The 18,072-nt window shown below is 45.9% G+C and overlaps 1 protein-coding gene across 1 annotated transcript; it reads left to right on the top strand.

The window, feature by feature from the left end:
- The first annotated feature begins 6,400 nt into the window (after positions 1–6,400).
- LOC129835443 (uncharacterized) lies at positions 6,401–9,867 on the top strand. The gene is made up of 6 exons (XM_055901083.1): positions 6,401–6,443; positions 6,594–6,956; positions 7,074–7,424; positions 8,305–8,366; positions 8,489–8,616; positions 9,678–9,867. Exons 1-6 carry the CDS (start codon positions 6,401–6,403, stop codon positions 9,865–9,867), a joined length of 1,137 nt encoding a protein of 378 aa, XP_055757058.1.
- Positions 9,868–18,072: the final 8,205 nt, after the last annotated feature.

Raw genomic sequence — 18,072 nt, forward strand, 5'->3', positions numbered from 1 at the left:
ATTTAGATCACTTAAGAAATTGTGCAATCATTTTCCCAAACAATGGCGCAGACCCTCTTCTCTTAGTGTACTGCCTGAGTGCAGCATTGGGTCTCTCATTTATCCTGATTATTGTCCTTGGTTGTATTATGTACATCATGAAAAAGATTAAAGTATCTGCAGTGTAAAGGTAAGTGAAGTCCATACCAAAAAAATGAATGATGTATGTAACAGGTAAAGTCCTTCATAGAAGTCGCTCTTCTTTGATATCACCAGATGTATCTGTAATGGAAGAAACAGTTGTATCTTTATATTTTCTGTCTTTCTTTTCAGGACCCATCTTTCAGACAAGAGGTCCAGCAGTCTCTTCTTCAGATGCAGGGGAAAGTAGAATTCCTTATGTTGAATTACCATATAAAGAAGAGTGAAAGGGGTTACAATAAAAACATATAGTAATAGTCCCTTCCATTATAAAATTGTTCCTCATGGGCCTAAGATGCAGACATTTACATCATTTACATTTAAGTCATTTAGCAGACGCTCTTATCCAGAGCGACTTACAAATTGGTGCATTCACCTAATGACATCCAGTGGAACAGCCACTTTACAATAGTGCATCTAAATCTTTTAAGGGGGGGCAGAAGGATTGCTTTATCCTATCCTAGGTATTCCTTGAAGAGGTGGGGTTTCAGGTGTCTCCGGAAGGTGGTGATTGACTCCGCTGTCCTGGCGTCGTGAGGGAGTTTGTTCCACCATTGGGGTGCCAGAGCAGCGAACAGTTTTGACTGGGCTGAGCGGGAACTGTACTTCCTCAGTGGTAGGGAGGCGAGCAGGCCAGAGGTGGATGAACGCAGTGCCCTTGTTTGGGTGTAGGGCCTGATCAGAGCCTGAAGGTACTGAGGTGCCGTTCCCCTCACAGCTCCGTAGGCAAGCACCATGGTCTTGTAGCGGATGCGAGCTTCAACTGGAAGCCAGTGGAGAGAGCGGAGGAGCGGGGTGACGTGAGAGAACTTGGGAAGGTTGAACACCAGACGGGCTGCGGCGTTCTGGATGAGTTGTAGGGGTTTAATGGCACAGGCAGGGAGCCCAGCCAACAGCGAGTTGCAGTAATCCAGACGGGAGATGACAAGTGCCTGGATTAGGACCTGCGCCGCTTCCTGTGTGAGGCAGGGTCGTACTCTGCGGATGTTGTAGAGCATGAACCTACAGGAACGGGCCACCGCCTTGATGTTGGTGGAGAACGACAGGGTGTTGTCCAGGATCACGCCAAGGTTCTTAGCGCTCTGGGAGGAGGACACAATGGAGTTGTCAACCGTGATGGCGAGATCATGGAACGGACAGTCCTTCCCCGGGAGGAAGAGCAGCTCCGTCTTGCCGAGGTTCAGCTTGAGGTGGTGATCCGTCATCCACACTGATATGTCTGCCAGACATGCAGAGATGCGATTCGCCACCTGGTCATCAGAAGGGGGAAAGGAGAAGATTAATTGTGTGTCGTCTGCATAGCAATGATAGGAGAGACCATGTGAGGTTATGACAGAGCCAAGTGACTTGGTGTACAGCGAGAATAGGAGAGGGCCTAGAACAGAGCCCTGGGGGACACCAGTGGTGAGAGCGCGTGGTGAGGAGACAGATTCTCGCCACGCCACCTGGTAGGAGCGACCTGTCAGGTAGGACGCAATCCAAGCGTGGGCCGCGCCGGAGATGCCCAACTCGGAGAGGGTGGAGAGGAGGATCTGATGGTTCACAGTATCGAAGGCAGCCGATAGGTCTAGAAGGATGAGAGCAGAGGAGAGAGAGTTAGCTTTAGCAGTGCGGAGCGCCTCCGTGATACAGAGAAGAGCAGTCTCAGTTGAGTGACTAGTCTTGAAACCTGACTGATTTGGATCAAGAAGGTCATTCTGAGAGAGATAGCAGGAGAGCTGGCCAAGGACGGCACGTTCAAGAGTTTTGGAGAGAAAAGAAAGAAGGGATACTGGTCTGTAGTTGTTGACATCGGAGGGATCGAGTGTAGGTTTTTTCAGAAGGGGTGCAACTCTCGCTCTCTTGAAGACGGAAGGGACGTAGCCAGCGGTCAAGGATGAGTTGATGAGCGAGGTGAGGTAAGGTAGAAGGTCTCCGGAAATGGTCTGGAGAAGAGAGGAGGGGATAGGGTCAAGCGGGCAGGTTGTTGGGCGGCCGGCCGTCACAAGACGCGAGATTTCATCTGGGGAGGGAGGGGAGAAAGAGGTCAGAGCACAGGGTAGGGCAGTGTGAGCAGAACCAGCGGTGTCGTTTGACTTAGCAAACGAGGATCGGATGTCGTCGACCTTCTTTTCAAAATGGTTGACGAAGTCGTCTGCAGAGAGGGAGGAGGGGGGGGGGAGGGGGAGGAGGATTCAGGAGGGAGGAGAAGGTGGCAAAGAGCTTCCTAGGGTTAGAGGCAGATGCTTGGAATTTAGAGTGGTAGAAAGTGGCTTTAGCAGCAGAGACAGAAGAGGAAAATGTAGAGAGAAGGGAGTGAAAGGATGCCAGGTCCGCAGGGAGGCGAGTTTTCCTCCATTTCCGCTCGGCTGCCCGGAGCCCTGTTCTGTGAGCTCGCAATGAGTCGTCGAGCCACGGAGCGGGATGGGAGGACCGAGCCGGCCTGGAGGATAGGGGACATAGAGAGTCAAAGGATGCAGAAAGGGAGGAGAGGAGGGTTGAGGAGGCAGAATCCGGAGATAGGTTGGAGAAGGTTTGGGCAGAGGGAAGAGATGATAGGATGGAAGAGGAGAGAGTAGCGGGGGAGAGAGAGCGGAGGTTGGGACGGCGCGATACCATCCGAGTAGGGGCAGTGTGGGAAGTGTTGGATGAGAGCGAGAGGGAAAAGGATACAAGGTAGTGGTCGGAGACTTGGAGGGGAGTTGCAATGAGGTTAGTGGAAGAACAGCATCTAGTAAAGATGAGGTCAAGCGTATTGCCTGCCTTGTGAGTAGGGGGGGAGGGTGAGAGGGTGAGGTCAAAAGAGGAGAGGAGTGGAAAGAAGGAGGCAGAGAGGAATGAGTCAAAGGTAGACATGGGGAGGTTAAAGTCACCCAGAACTGTGAGAGGTGAGCCGTCCTCAGGAAAGGAGCTTATCAAGGCATCAAGCTCATTGATGAACTCTCCAAGGGAACCTGGAGGGCGATAAATGATAAGGATGTTAAGCTTGAAAGGGCTGGTAACTGTGACAGCATGGAATTCAAAGGAGGCGATAGACAGATGGGTAAGGGGAGAAAGAGAGAATGACCACTTGGGAGAGATGAGGATCCCGGTGCCACCACCCCGCTGACCAGAAGGTCTCGGGGTGTGCGAGAACACGTGGGCAGACGAAGAGAGAGCAGTGGGAGTAGCAGTGTTATCTGTGGTGAGCCATGTTTCCGTCAGTGCCAGGAAGTCGAGGGACTGGAGGGACGCATAGGCTGAGTTGAGCTCTGCCTTGTTGGCCGCAGATCGGCAGTTCCAGAGGCTACCGGAGACCTGGAACTCCACGTGGGTCGTGCGGGCTGGGACCACCAGGTTAGGGTGGGCGCGGCCACGCGGTGTGAAGCGTTTGTATGGTCTGTGCAGAGAGGAGAGAACAGGGATAGACAGACACATGGTTGACAGGCTACAGAAGAGGCTACACTAATGCAAAGGAGATTAGAATGACAAGTGGGCTACACGTCTCGAATATTCAGAAAGTTAAGCTTACGTTGCAAAAAATAAAAATAAAATACAAGATCTTATTGACCAAAATGATATAGTACTGCTGGCTGGTGAAGTAGCCTGGCTAGCAGTGGCTACGTTGTTGAAAGTGAAGCTGGCTAGGGAACCTCGACAATTTCACTAAATTTCTCTAAACTACACAATTATCATGGATACAAGGACAGCAAAGACAACTAGCTAACACTACGCTAATCAAGTCGTTCCGTTGTAATGTAAGTTACTACAGTGCTGCTATTCGGTAGAAGTTGGCTAGCTAGCAGTGTTGGCTAGGTAGGAGGACGGCAGCGCGGCAGGCGAAAAATAGCTGGCTAGCTAACCGATAATTACTCAAAGCTACACAATTATCTTAGATACAAAGATAGCAAAGAAAACTATGTAGCTAGCTAACACTACACAAGTCAAGTCGTTCCGTTGTAATGTAATCGTTTCTACAGTGCTGCTAATCGGTGGCTAGCTGGCTAGCTAGCAGGGTTGACTACGTTACGTTGCGTTACGTTAGGGCGAGAATACCTGGCTAGCGAACCTCAGCGAACCTTGATAACTACGCAATTATCACCGATACAAAGACGGCTATGTAGCCAGCTAAGTAGCTAGCTAAGATCGAACAAATACAAATCAAAGATAGCAAAGACAACTGTGTAGTCAGCCAACACTACACTGATCAAGTCGTTCCGTTGTAATGCACTCGTTTCTACAATGCTGCTATTCGGTGGCAAGCTGGCTAGCTAGCAGTGTTGGCTACGTTGCGTTACGTTAGGGCGAAAATAGCTGGCTGGCGAACCTCAATAACTACACAATTATGTTTGATGCAAAGACGGCTATGTAGCTAGCTAAGATCAAACAAATCAAACCGTTGTACTGTAATGAAAATGAAAATCAGACCGTTGTACTATAATGAAATGTAATGAAAAGTTATACTACTATTCGGTAGACGGTGGACGTTTGCTAGCTGCTGGGCAGATAGCAGTGTGGACTACGATAGACGACGGAATACGATAATTACGCGATTATCTTTTATACACAGACGGCTAAGTAGCTAGCTAAGAAGAAATTGCTAAGGTTAGACAAATTAAACCGTTGTACTATAATGAAATGTAATGAAATGTAATGAAAAGTTATACTACCTGCAGAGCGAATGCAAGTGCGACCGCTCGCTCCAAACCAGACAGTCTCCATTATGTAGCTCTGAATCTGGAAACAAGAAGAACAGGTCTAGAAGACAGAGAAGCAACATGTAGGAAGAGATGATGTACTCTGGGATCAGACAGTAGAACTGGATGAATGACACAGCCTTGTTAACTTTGTTAGCTGTAACTGTAATGAATTAGGTGCATTGCTTCTTTGACACACTCATCTGACAATGACTTACTTGTGATAAATAAAGTGTTTCACAATAATCAAGACAAAGGAAGTTGAATGTATTTATTTATTCCATACACAGGAATCTTTATGCTGCAGTGATGAATAGTTGTTTCTCTTCTCATGCCACTAGCACCTTCTCACACACACAGCAACCTATTTACAGCTACTCTGGTATCATTTCTTAATGCAGAAGAAAATAAGACATGGTAGTACGCCTTTCAAGAAAAGGTTTCAAGTATTTTCCATGTTATGTAATTTGTCTTTTAGTGGGGACCCCTTCTCCTCAAAGCCAGTATGGGAATCCTCATGCCAACACGTCAGATCAACAGGTTAGGAGAATTGCTGTATCAAGAGTGAAACTGGATAAGAGTATTAAAGCAAAAGAGTACAGTATTAGTTTTGACCTAGAATCTGAATTGAGTGAGTGTGTGTTTCATCCTCATAGCTCCACGGAACAATTGTGCCCTGAACTATACTGGCATGAAGTTCACTGACATGAAGAGTACCACACCCAGGAGACAGAGGAGAGAACAGAGAGAGGAAGAAATCTACTGCTCTGTCATAGAGACAGGATGTGACATGTGAGAGTCATCCAATCAGCATCATTCTAAGTTAAGACCAGCCCCTCCTCTGAACTCCACATTGATCTTGGCTGTTCCAGTGTGACCTGGCGATTATATACATTTCTAACTTGCTGTAGGATGCCATTGCAGAGGCTTAGCTTCGCCTAATTGAAATGTAAAATCACTCAGATGCAGAGCATAATTATTCAGCAAGTATGAAAGCTGATACTAGGATGGTTTCAGAAGTCTCAAATACTCACCAATAGTAGCTGAGGTTGACTGCCTGGATACATTTGTTTTTGTAGAAGTGTACAACAAAATATATATAATGATTTTGCAAATGTCTGAAATCTTCCTTTTGATGATATTAGTTGTATCATGGAACTCTGTAACCTGCCTTCATGTTTGTGTGATATGTCAATAAACATGTTTTTATTTCCTAGTTTAATGACTTGCCTAATTCTTACCACTTATTTGCACCAGGTATCAAAGTATCTTATCTTAATTTTATTTTTAAAAGTTGCCAAACTCATCGGAGTTCACTTCCTTTGTTGAAAAAATACAAACCAGTAACTCTGACTTTACATCATTTGAAGGGCTGCTCTAACTATGGTATGCCAGATTGTATGTTAAATTGTAGTTTTTATAAGATGTTTTATGCCTGTTCAGACAGCCAATAATATCACTCAGTTCAGAGTTTCCGCCTACTTCATTATGATTAACCAATGAGTGTCATCATATAAAAGGTGCCTCGGTCAGACCCACACACTATACAGTTCAGAAAGGAAATGATGATTATATATTGGATCATCTTTTTGTTTTACACCAATTTTGGTAACTAAGAAATATTAATATGGTTCCTTTTATGTTGTATATCGTAGTCTTTTTCATCCATTTGAATGACTATGTAGTCTGAATAATGATAATAATGTATAAATCTGTACTATAACTTTGTCTGATTTATTTAGTTTGTTTGTTTCACAGGTTGTGCACTTAACTACAATGTAATCCAACCAGACCCTGTGATAGTTACACACCTGGGACAAAGTGTATCTCTCACTTGCTTTTGTCAATCTCATTTGATCAGAGTCTCTTGGTGCAAGCAAACTGTTGGACAGAAGCCTCTTCTCATGGCTTCATCATATTATCACAGTGAAAATAGTTTTTATTCCAACAACTTTAACAAAGACTTTACTGAGACTAAACGTTTGAGTGTGAAGAGAGGAGTTGACAGCTGTAACCTGACCATCTCCAAGACAGAGTCAGGAGACTCAGCTACATACTACTGTGCTGCTATGGTAGTGAGCGAAGTCACATTTGGAGAAGGAACTGTTTTAATTGTCAAAGGTAATATAGGTTGATTTAAAAAAAAGTTTGTAATGATGTGTGTTCACATAATGCTAAATTAACGAATCCAGCAGGAAAATAGAATGTACACACAATGATCTTAATCACTTTCATCAGATTCAGGGTCCAGAAACATGACTGTGCTCCAGCAATCTGTGTCTGAGTCGGTCCAGCCAGGAGACTCTGTGACTCTGAACTGTACAATAAATACTGAGACCTGTGCAGGAGAACACAGTGTCTATTGGTTCAGACATGGCTCAGGAGATTCCCATCCAGGAGTCATTTACACCCATGGAGACAGGAGTGATCAGTGTGAGAAGAGCCCTCAGGCTGGGTCTCCTACACAGAGCTGTGTCTACCACCTCCCCAAGAGGAACCTCAGCCTCTCTGATGCTGGGACGTACTACTGTGCTGTGGCCTCCTGTGGAGAGATACTGTTCGGGAACGGGACCAAGCTGGACATCGAAGGTAAGCTGTGCATAACCAAAATACCACACATTTTCTCTCAAATGGTGGAAAATATCAATATTTAATTCCATGACTTTCAATTCGTATTAGATTTTAAATATAACTCGAATAGCTAATTTTAATGCCAAAATCACTGAGGAATAAAGAATAATAGAAAATAATCAAGCCTTGCTTTTTAACTTTCAGACCTGTCGGGTGACTTGTCGAGTAATCTTATTTTCCTCATCATTATATCTTGCCTGACAACTACTGTGATTCTGAGTGTGATTGTCAACATTATCCTCTGTGTGAGGATGAAGAGGTCACGATGTGAACACTGTGCAGGTACAGTAAAAGTCTTCATACTAATAGTAATAGTAATAATAGTTACAGATCAAAAAGAGGAATGAAGGCTCTGTCACACCGTGACCTTAGATAACCTTTTATTTATCTATTTTGGTTAGGTCAGGGTGTGACTAGGGTGGGTAGTCTAGTTTTTTATTTTTTATGTTGGCCTGGTATGGTTCCCAATCAGAGGCAGCTGTCTATTGTTGTCTCTGATTGGGGATCATATTTAGGCAGCCTTTTCCCAACTATTGTTTGTGGGATCTTGTTTTTGTATTGTAGCCTTTTTTGTGCTACAAAGCTGCACGTTTGTTTTGTTACTCTTTATTGTTTTGTTGCTGGTTAACATGAATAAACATGATGAACGCCTTCCACGCTGCACCTTGGTCCAATCCTTCCAGCAACGATCGTTACATGCTCGCCCTCCTTTTACCACTTCCCTCTCTGGCCTACTACATTTTGAAGCAGAAAATATGTACAATATGAAAACAGTGTTTTTATTAGTAAACATGAAAAGATTTCCAATATATTGAATGTTTTGACATTTGCCTTTTAGCAGGGACGCCTTTTCAACAAAGCCACTATGGGAATCCTCATGCCAACACCTCAGACCAACAGGTTAGCAGGATCAATTGTACTGTATTAAGAGTGAGTCTGGAGAAGTTTGTTAAAGCAAAATATTACAGCATTAGATTTGACCCAGAGTCTGAAATGAGTTGGTCTGTGTTTCATCCCAATAGCTCCACGGTGACGATGATGGCCTGAACTACGCTGGCCTAAAGTTCACTGACAGGAAGCCCAGGAAACAGAGGAGAGAACACAGAGAGGAAGAAACCATCTACTCTGGTGTGAGTCATCAAGACAGGATGTGACAGTCCTCCAATCAGCATCATTTTAAGTTGAGCCCTACTGACCTCCTTTTTGAGCTTGACTGTGTCTGTGTGACTTGGCTGTTTTGTACTTTCCTCATTTGTTGTAAAATGTAATAATTGGGTCTAGCTGAAGAGACTGTAACTGCATTGGCATACTTATCAATGTAAAATCACTCAGATGCTGAGCATAATTGTTCCCGGAAGTGTGAAAGCAGAAGTCTAAAATCCTTAGCAATAGTGGCTGAGGTTGACTGACTGACTGACTGACTGGATACATTTGCTTTTGTAAAAAGAAGTGTAGCACAAAATACTGTATATAATTATTTAGCAAATGTCTGAATTCTTCCTTTTGATGATAATAGTTGTAATATGGAACTCTGTAACCTGCCTTTACACTTGTGTGATATTTCAATAAACATGTTTTTATTTCCTACTTTTACTGACTTGCCTAACTCTTACCACTTATTTGTATGATGTAGTATTATGTGTTTTGTGTACATCGTTGACAATTGTGTACAAATGACAATTAAATCCATTTTAATCCCACTTTGTTACGCAATAAAAATGAAGTCATCCAATGTTGATGTAGACTTTCTATAGGCATTGTATGTGCCACTACTCTCAGAAACCAACCAAAATGATGAAAAAATGCAAAGCAGTAACTCTGACTTTACACAATTTGAAAATGAATATCACAACTCTTTGATAGTGTAAGCATTTTAAAAGAAACACGTCATTGATTCATCAATGAATACAGACTGTATCTGTATGTAAGTTGGGAATCCTGTCTAAGAATCATTTACACCTATGGAGACAGGAGTGATCAGTGTGAGAAGAGACCTGAGGCTGGGTCTCCTACACAGAGCTGTGTCTGCAACCTCCCCAATAGGAACATCAGCCTCTCTGATGCTGGGACTTACTACTGTGCTGTGGCCTCATGTGGGGAGATACTATAAGCTGGACATTGACCGTAAGTGATATTTCTGACATTTCTGAAAATGTCTAACATTTTTTCACATTGCTGTGAATTGCCTAACTCTTACCTCTTACCACCAAGTCAGAACAACCTGCCCCGGGAGGTCTTCGGGAAGGCTTGGAAGGTGCCCCGGACCTTCTCCTCCATTCCCGCGGAGCACCCGGACCTCTGGGAAGTGTTCAGCAAGGCCCGGGCCACTTCGCTCCCGCTGCACCGACCTTATGACTGCGGGATTGACCTTCTCCCTAGCACAACGCCGCCCCGGAGATGACTGTACTCTCGGTCGGGACCAGAGACCGAGGCGATGGAGACCTACATTGGGAACTCCCTTGCTGCAGGATTCATCCGATGGACAAGATCCTGTGCCAATGCATTGACTACGGGGTCTCAAGGAGATAACGGTGAAGTCCCGCTACCCGCTACTACTCAATTTCTCTGCCTTCGAGCCGCTCCAGGAGGCCACTGTGTTTTCCAAGCTGGATCTACGGAACGCCTCCACCTGGTGCAGATATGGGAAGGGGACGAGTTGAAGACCGCCTTCAACATGGCCAGCGGTCACTACGAGTATCTGGCCATGCCATTTGGCCTTACCAACGCACCTGCTGTGTTCCAGGCTCTGGTCACTGATGTTTTCCGTGACATGTTGAACCCGTTTGTCTTGTTCTACCTAGATGACATCCTCATCTTCTCCTGTTCCACCCATGAACATGTGCTCCATGTCCGACAAGTTCTCCAATGCCTCCTGGAGAACCAGCTGTTTGTAAAAGCAGAGAAGTGCGAGTTCCATCATTCCACCATCCCTTTTCTGGGTTTAATCATCTCCGCAGGGAGTGTGCAAATGGATCCCGGGAAGGTGAGAGTGGTGGTGGATTGGCCCCAGCCTACTTCCAGGGTGCAGCTGCAATGCTTCCTGGGGTTCGCCACCTTCGATCACCGCTTTATCCGGGGTTACAGCACATTGGCTTCCACCTGTCCTCACTCACCATGCCTAAGGTACCGTTCATGTGGTCTGCAGCTGCTGACCGGGCGTTCAGGGACCTCAAACATCGATTCACCAGAGCTCCCATCTTGGTTTGTCTGGACCCTTCCTGTCAGTTTGTGGTGGAGGCCGATGCTTCTGATGTCGGAGTGGGGGCGGTCCTGTCCCAGTGTTCTGCCCTGGACCTCAAGCTACATCCCTGTTCCTTCTTCTCCCACCGCCTCAATGCCATGGAAAATAACTACGATGTGGGGAATTGTGTACGTCTCACGGTGAAAATGGCGTTGGAGGAATGGAGGCACAGGCTGGAGGGGGCGGAACCCCGATTCATCCTGTGGACCGTCCACAAAAATCTGGAGTATCTCCCCACCGCCAAGCGCCTCAACTCCAGGCAAGCAAGATGGGCCCTGCTGTTCAAACGGTGCATTTTGTCCCTCGCGTACTGGCCAGTATACAAGAGTGTCAAGCCGGATGCACTGACCCGCTGCTATAGCCGCACAGGTACCACCCTGGAGCTCGAGACCATTCTTCCCACCTCGTGCCCTGTGACGGCACTCAACTGGGGTATAGGGAAACAGGTCCGGAAGGTTCAACAATCCCAGGTGAACCCTGGGGGGGCCCTGATAATCGGATGTTTGTCCCTGACACTTTCCGCTCTGCGGTCCTGGAGTGGGCCTTTCCTTTCCCGTTGGACCATGGCCTTCGTACGATAATGCTTTTGGTGGCCTACAATGGTTCCGGATGTTGCCGCGTTTGTCTCCTCCTGCATGGTCTGTGCTCACAATAAGACTCTTCTGCAAGCTCAGGCTGGTCTTCTTCAATCACTGCCTGTCCCTAACCGTGCCTGGTCCCACATATCCCTGGATTTCGCCACGGGTCTCCCCCCGTCTGAGGGCAACCCTGACATCCTGACTGTGGTCGACTGGTTTTCCAAGGTTGCTCACTTCATTCTTCTCCCCAAACTACCCTCGGCCAAGGAGACTGCCCAGCTCATGGTGCAACATGTCTTCCGGACCCATGGGCTGTCGTGGACATGGTCTCCGACCGGGGGCCTCAGTTCTTGTCCCGGTTCTGGAAAGCATTCTGCATCCTCATTGGTTTGTCGGCCAGCCTGTCCTCTGGGTTCCAACCCCAGTCCAATTGTCAGTCAAAGCGAGCCAACCAGGATCTTGAGACTACTCTGCGCTGCCTGGTCTTCACCAACCCCTCCTCCTGGAGCCAGCAGATGGTGTGGTTCGAGTACGCCCACAACACCCTACCCTGCTCTGCCACGGGCCTATCTCCTTTTGAGTGTTCCCTGGGATTTTAGCCCTCGCTCTTCCCCCCGAGCAGGAGGAAGAGGTCGAGGTACCTTCTGCCCAGATATTTGTCCGCCGCTGTCCTCGTACCTGTAGGAGAGCCCAGTCGGCCCTCCTCAAGACCACCTCCAGGTATCGACGACAAGCGAATCGCCAATCGGACGCCCGGCTGCCCGATATCGTCTCGGCCAGAAGGTATGGCTATCCACCCAGGATCTGCCCCCCTGGGTGGAATCCCGCAAACTCTCCCCTCGGTTTATCAGCCCATTTCCCATCTCCAAGATTATTAGTCACACTGCTGTTCATCTTCTGTTCCCCCATACCCTTAGTATACATCCCACCTTTCATGTGTCCAGAGTCAAACCTATGTCTCACAGCCCTTTGTCTCCTGTTTCCAGGCCCACCCCTCTTCCTCGTCTCATTAACAGCCAACTGGCTTACAAGGTGAGGCGTCTCCTGAAGGTTCGACCTCGGGACAGGAGGTTCCAGTACCTGGTTGACTGGGAGGGTTATGGCCTAGAGGAGAGGTGCTGGGTCCCTGCCAGGGACATCCTGGACCCAGGCCTCAGCGTGGATTTTCAACATCGACACCATGGTCAAGCAGGTATCCCTGACAGGAAGCTCAAAAGAAATCCTGCTATGCCCTCCGACGAATCATCAAACAGGCAAAGCGTCGGTGCAGGACTAAGATCGAATCGTACTACACGGGCTCCGACGCTCATCGGATTTTGTAGGGCTTGCAAACTATTACAGACCACCGAGTTAACTGACTTGCCTGGTTAAATAAAGTGAAGGTTTTGACTATGTGTTTTATGTCTATACGCTGCTTGTGTTTGTTATATTGATCTATGTTCCGTTTATTATTAACCTGTTTGGCGTGCAAGCCCGACGTCGGTACACTTATGACAACAGCCACTTCAAGTGCAGGGCGCGAAATTCAAAAGATATATTTTTTTTAATATTTAACTTTCACACATTAACAAGTCCAATACAGCATATGAAAGGTACACATCTCGTGAATCCAGCCAACATGTCCGATTTTTTAAATGTTTTACAGGGAAGACAAAATATGTAAATCTATTAGCTAACCACGTTAGCAAAAGACTCCACTTTTATTACTCCATCAGTTTTTGACTCCATCAGTAGCTATCACCAATTCGGCCAAATAAAGATATAAATAGCCACTAACCAAGAAACAACCTCATCAGATGACAGTCTGATAACATATTTATTGTATAGCATATGTTTTTTTCGAAAAATGTGCATATTTCAGGTATAAATCATAGTTTACATTGCAGCTACATTCAGAAATTGCACAGAAAGCAGCCATAATATTTACAGACACCAACGTCAAATACCTAATTACTCATCCAATAACATTTCTGAAAAATAAATAGTGTACAGCAAATGATAGACAGGCATCTTGTGATTCCAGCCAATAGTTCCGATATATAAAGTGTTTTACAGCGAAAACAAAATGTAGCGTTATATTAGCTTAGCACAATAGCCAGAAACACTTGGGCGCCGGCGACTACGACAGATATATGAAATAACATCATAAATTGGGTCTTACTTTTGCTGATCTTTCATCAGAATGTTGAACAAGGTGTCCTTTGTCCAGATGAGTCGTTGTTTGGATTCAGAATGGCAACTTTCTCTCTCCATTTAGCAAGCGCGCTAGCCGGGTTGCACGGATCTCTCCATGTAAACAAACGGAAGAGAACGGAACACGGCAAAACTCCCGAAAAAATTTCAATAATCTGATGAAACTATATTGAAAAAACATACTTTACGATGATATGGTGACATGTATCAAATAAAATCAAAGGCGGAAATAATAGTCGCCTATAACGTCAGCAAAACAAAAGGCAACCCCACTGTCCAAATCGCGTTCTTCAGAGTACCGGAAATGGGGTACACGTCATTCCAAGAGGATTTATTCCATCCCAGATCGAGATAATCACCTCATTTCTTCTCTCACAGCCTTCTTGACACCCAGAGGAAGGTGTATGACATGCATGTATACTAATAGCTCTTGTGCCCATTTATAGAAATGAAAAGGAAGAGAGCATCGATTTCAGACTTTGAACTTCCGGGTCAGGAAAAGTGCTGCAGAATGAGTTCTGTTTCACTCAGAGAAATAATTCAAACGGTTTTAGAAACTAGCGAGTGTTTTCTATCCAATAGTAATAATAATATGCATATTGTACGAGCAAGAATTGAGTACGAGGCCGTTTGAAATGGACACATTTTATCAGGCTACTCAATACTGCCCCTTGCAGCCATAAGAAGTTAAACTCACCAGCTGCACTTGTTTTCCGACTCCCAGCGTGTACATTACAGAATATGGCCTCAACAAATGGAAGCATCAGGTAATCAGGACATCTCCCAGATGGTTGAAGAACAGGGATACCTACTTCATCAACAACATAACCAGCTGGTGAAACTGGGGAAGGCTATGGAAGAGGCTCTTCACAGTCTTCCATGTCTGGAACATTCCCGAGAAGCGTTGCCTAGATCTAGCAGAGGATACACTGCCAACAGTCGACCCAGTGAGACAGCACACCAGTCCACTCAGCAGTCCACCCAGATCAGCGATGACTCTCTGTCCTTCCCGGATAAATATGATGGAACCCCATCTAAGTGTCGTTGCTTCCTACTCCAGTGCTCCCTCTATTTTGTGCACCAGATGAGAGCTCCCACCACTGAGAGGTTCAAGGTTGACACGGTTATTTCTCTGCTGACTGGACGAGCATTGAAGTGGGCTACGGCCATCTGGGAGAGAGGAGAGGAGGAGATAGATTCATATGATGGGTTCATGGCTCTATTCAGAGGTATCTTTGATCATCCACCAGAGGGAGTGCAGAGAGGGGGGTGAGCTCCTATTCCAACTGGGGCAGGATGACCACACCGCTGCTGTGTACAGGCTCACCTTCCGGACTGTAGCAACATCCAGCTAATGGAATGAGTCGGCACTAAGTACGTTATTCAGAAGAGGACTGGATGAGGAGGTCCAGATGGAACTGGCATGTCGAGATGACAACGTCTCCTTGGACACACTCAATCGCGATGGCCATCCGTCTGGATAACTTACTTCGGGAGCATCAGTACCCTCATCGCTTCTCTCCCTCGCTCAGTCACCACTCTGTATCAGAGCCTGAGCCCATGGAGGCTCCCTGTGGCTGTATGACGTAGACAGAAACAGCTCTGGGACTCTGTCTTGGAAGGCTCCAGCTTCAGCAGTGTCCGGTACGTCCTCCACGAGAGCAGAAGTACACCTGGGGCAGGTGTGAGTACCCAAACCTCATCATTTTCTGCCAGACCCTTTTTAGTGTCAATCACACTAGCTGGCTGTCCCTCAGGTATTGTCTCTACAGCGCTAGCGGATTTCGATGCCACTGGGAACTTTATTGACCAGACCTTTGCCACCTCTCTAATATCACCTCATACTCATTCTCTTCTCCGTTTCCGGTCCAAGCCCTTGATAATCGACCACTAGGATCACATCACATCACCACACCACTCACCCTCACCTTGGAGTCCATTCATCAGGAGAATATTCCCTTCCTCATCACGAGTGCACCAGATCACAAGATCATCCTCTGCCTCCCATGGCTCCAACGTCATTACCTCACCATCTCATGGTTGAGAATGAAAATCACGGACTAGTCACCCGAATGCCAGAGGACCTGCTTTCCCATTCCATCTCGTATTGTATACCCTGTGGTCTGGGATGTAGATGTGGTTATTCGCCAGGCTCTGGAGCGGGAACCCATACCCACTAATTGTCCTCCTAAGCGCATTTACGAGACGGGGATAAGGGAGTGGCTGTTGACTTGGTCACACACAGCTGTCGTCGCTGGATATCCTGGGATCACCCGTACTATTCAATCTCTCTCCGATAAGTATTGGTGGCCCAACTTGGCGCAGGATGTTATTTGTTACGTCAACTCCTGTTCTGTGTGTGCTCAAACTAAGTCCCCCCGGCACACTCCAGCAGGGAAGCTCCTTCCCCTTCACGTGCCTCAGCATCCCTTGTCTAATCTGTCCATTTACTTTGTTACTTTGTTATCTCCCCTCCTCTGATGGTTTCACCACCATTCTGGTGGTTGTAGACAGATTTTCAATATCATGCCAGTTTATTCCTCTCTCTGGTCTCCCCACAGCTCTCAATGTTGCTGAGGCACTGTTCCAGCAGGTTTCCTGCACTAGAGCCTGTCCGGAGGACATCATTTGCAACCGTGGTGCCCAATTCACTTCATGTGTATGGATGGCTTTTATGGAGAAACTATGGGTCTATGAAACTATGGGTCACGGTCAGCCTCTCTTCCGGGTTCCGGTCTCAGTCCAACGGGCAGGTAGTGAGGATGAACCAGGTTCCTGAGGAGTCATTGCCAGGACCAACAAGGGGAGTTGGCTAGATTCCTTCCCTGGGCTTTGTCCCTTCCAATGTGTCCTGTGTTATCAACTGCCCCTGGCTCCGTGGACTCTGTCAAATAACAGAACTACTCATCATAAACTTTGATGAAAGATACATGTTTCACATAGAATTAAAGATACACTTGTTCTTAATGCAACCGCTGTGTCAGATTTAAAAAAAAAAAATACGGAAAAAGTACCCCATGCAATAATCTGAGACGGCGCTCAGATATAACAACATTTCTCCGCCATGTTGGAGTCAACAGAAATACGAAATTACATCATAAATATTCCCTTACCTTTGATCATCTTCATCAGAATGCACTCCCAGGAATCCTAGTTTCACAATAAATCGTTGTTTTGTTCGATAATGTCCATTACTTATCTCCAAGTAGCTAGCACGTTTAGTACACATGTCCAAACGCTCGCGCAGTTGCAGGCGAACTCGGACGAAAACTTCAAAAAGATATATTACAGGTCGAATAAACTGGTCAAACTAAGAAGAGAATCAATCTTCAGGATGTTGTTATCATATATATCCAATAACGTTCCAACCGGAGCATTCCTTTGTGTCTACAGAAATAATGGAACGCAAGGCGATATCATTTGAAATGTGCGTGACCAAGAACTGACACTCTGCCAGACCACTGACTGAAACACATCCCATCCGGTCCCACATCATAGTAGAGGCGTCATTCAACGTTCTACAGACTGTTGACATCTAGTGGAAGGCGTAGGAAGTGCAAAGAGATCCATATCTTACAGGGATTTGAATAGGCGATGAGTTGAACATCGACCAGCCTCAGAATTCTCACTTTGTTTGCATTTTCTCTCAGGTTTAAGCCTGGCATATGAGTTCTGTTATACTCACAGACATCATTCAAACAGTTTTAGAAACTTCAGAGTGTTTTCCATCCAATAGTAATAATAATATGCATATATTCGCATCTGGGATAGAGTAGGAGGCAGTTCACTCTGGGCACGCTATTCATCCAAAAGTGAAAAGTCAAAATGCTGCCCCCTATCCCAAAGAAGTTAATAGAATTATGTTCTCAATGTTCATAAACCAATTCAATTAAACTACTCAGTCTGGTAAATCAGGATTGTAAGATACTGATTGAAATGAAAACAGACAGAGGCCCAGTCTACAATAGTCAAATGTTTATTTACGAGAGCGCTCCCCTGTTGTACAAAGCAATTCATTTTATACTGGCTCCTCACGCACACACATTCACACTAACATCAGCGCACAATGTCCTGCTACCCAGCCGACAAAGCTTAGGGGAATCCGTGAGACTTACTCCCCATCCTCGCTCAAGATAGGGAGACCCTGGGAAGTATTCTCAGTGGCCCCAGCCAAGGTCGGCACCGAATCTTGCTCAGACAGTCGGTTTTTAAGATACTATTATAGACATATTGTACAGACTATGGTTATACATAATTCTAATCAATTTCATACGATTATATGGCTTCGGGGTGGAATATTCTAGTCATTCATATAAATTCCATCAACAATGCCTCATAAAAATAGTATTCTATTGTTGATAAAAAGGACAACATGAAGAGCAAAAGAGAATGTGATACATCTGACAGACACCCCTGAGACATCCTGCTGAAACCACACAGAGAGACAGAGAGAGAGAAAGACAAAACGGGTCCTGTGCAGAAGGCCAACAGGCCTTACCAAAGTGTAGATAGCTACAGCCTTGTGTATTCTTCATAGCAGACCGCAGAAAACCTGTAAATATGTTGCTGTGTATGTCAGGGGGTGTGTGGCATG

The sequence above is a fragment of the Salvelinus fontinalis genome, chromosome 36 (assembly GCF_029448725.1).
Source record: "Salvelinus fontinalis isolate EN_2023a chromosome 36, ASM2944872v1, whole genome shotgun sequence".
Classification (NCBI taxonomy): Eukaryota; Metazoa; Chordata; class Actinopteri; order Salmoniformes; family Salmonidae; genus Salvelinus; species Salvelinus fontinalis.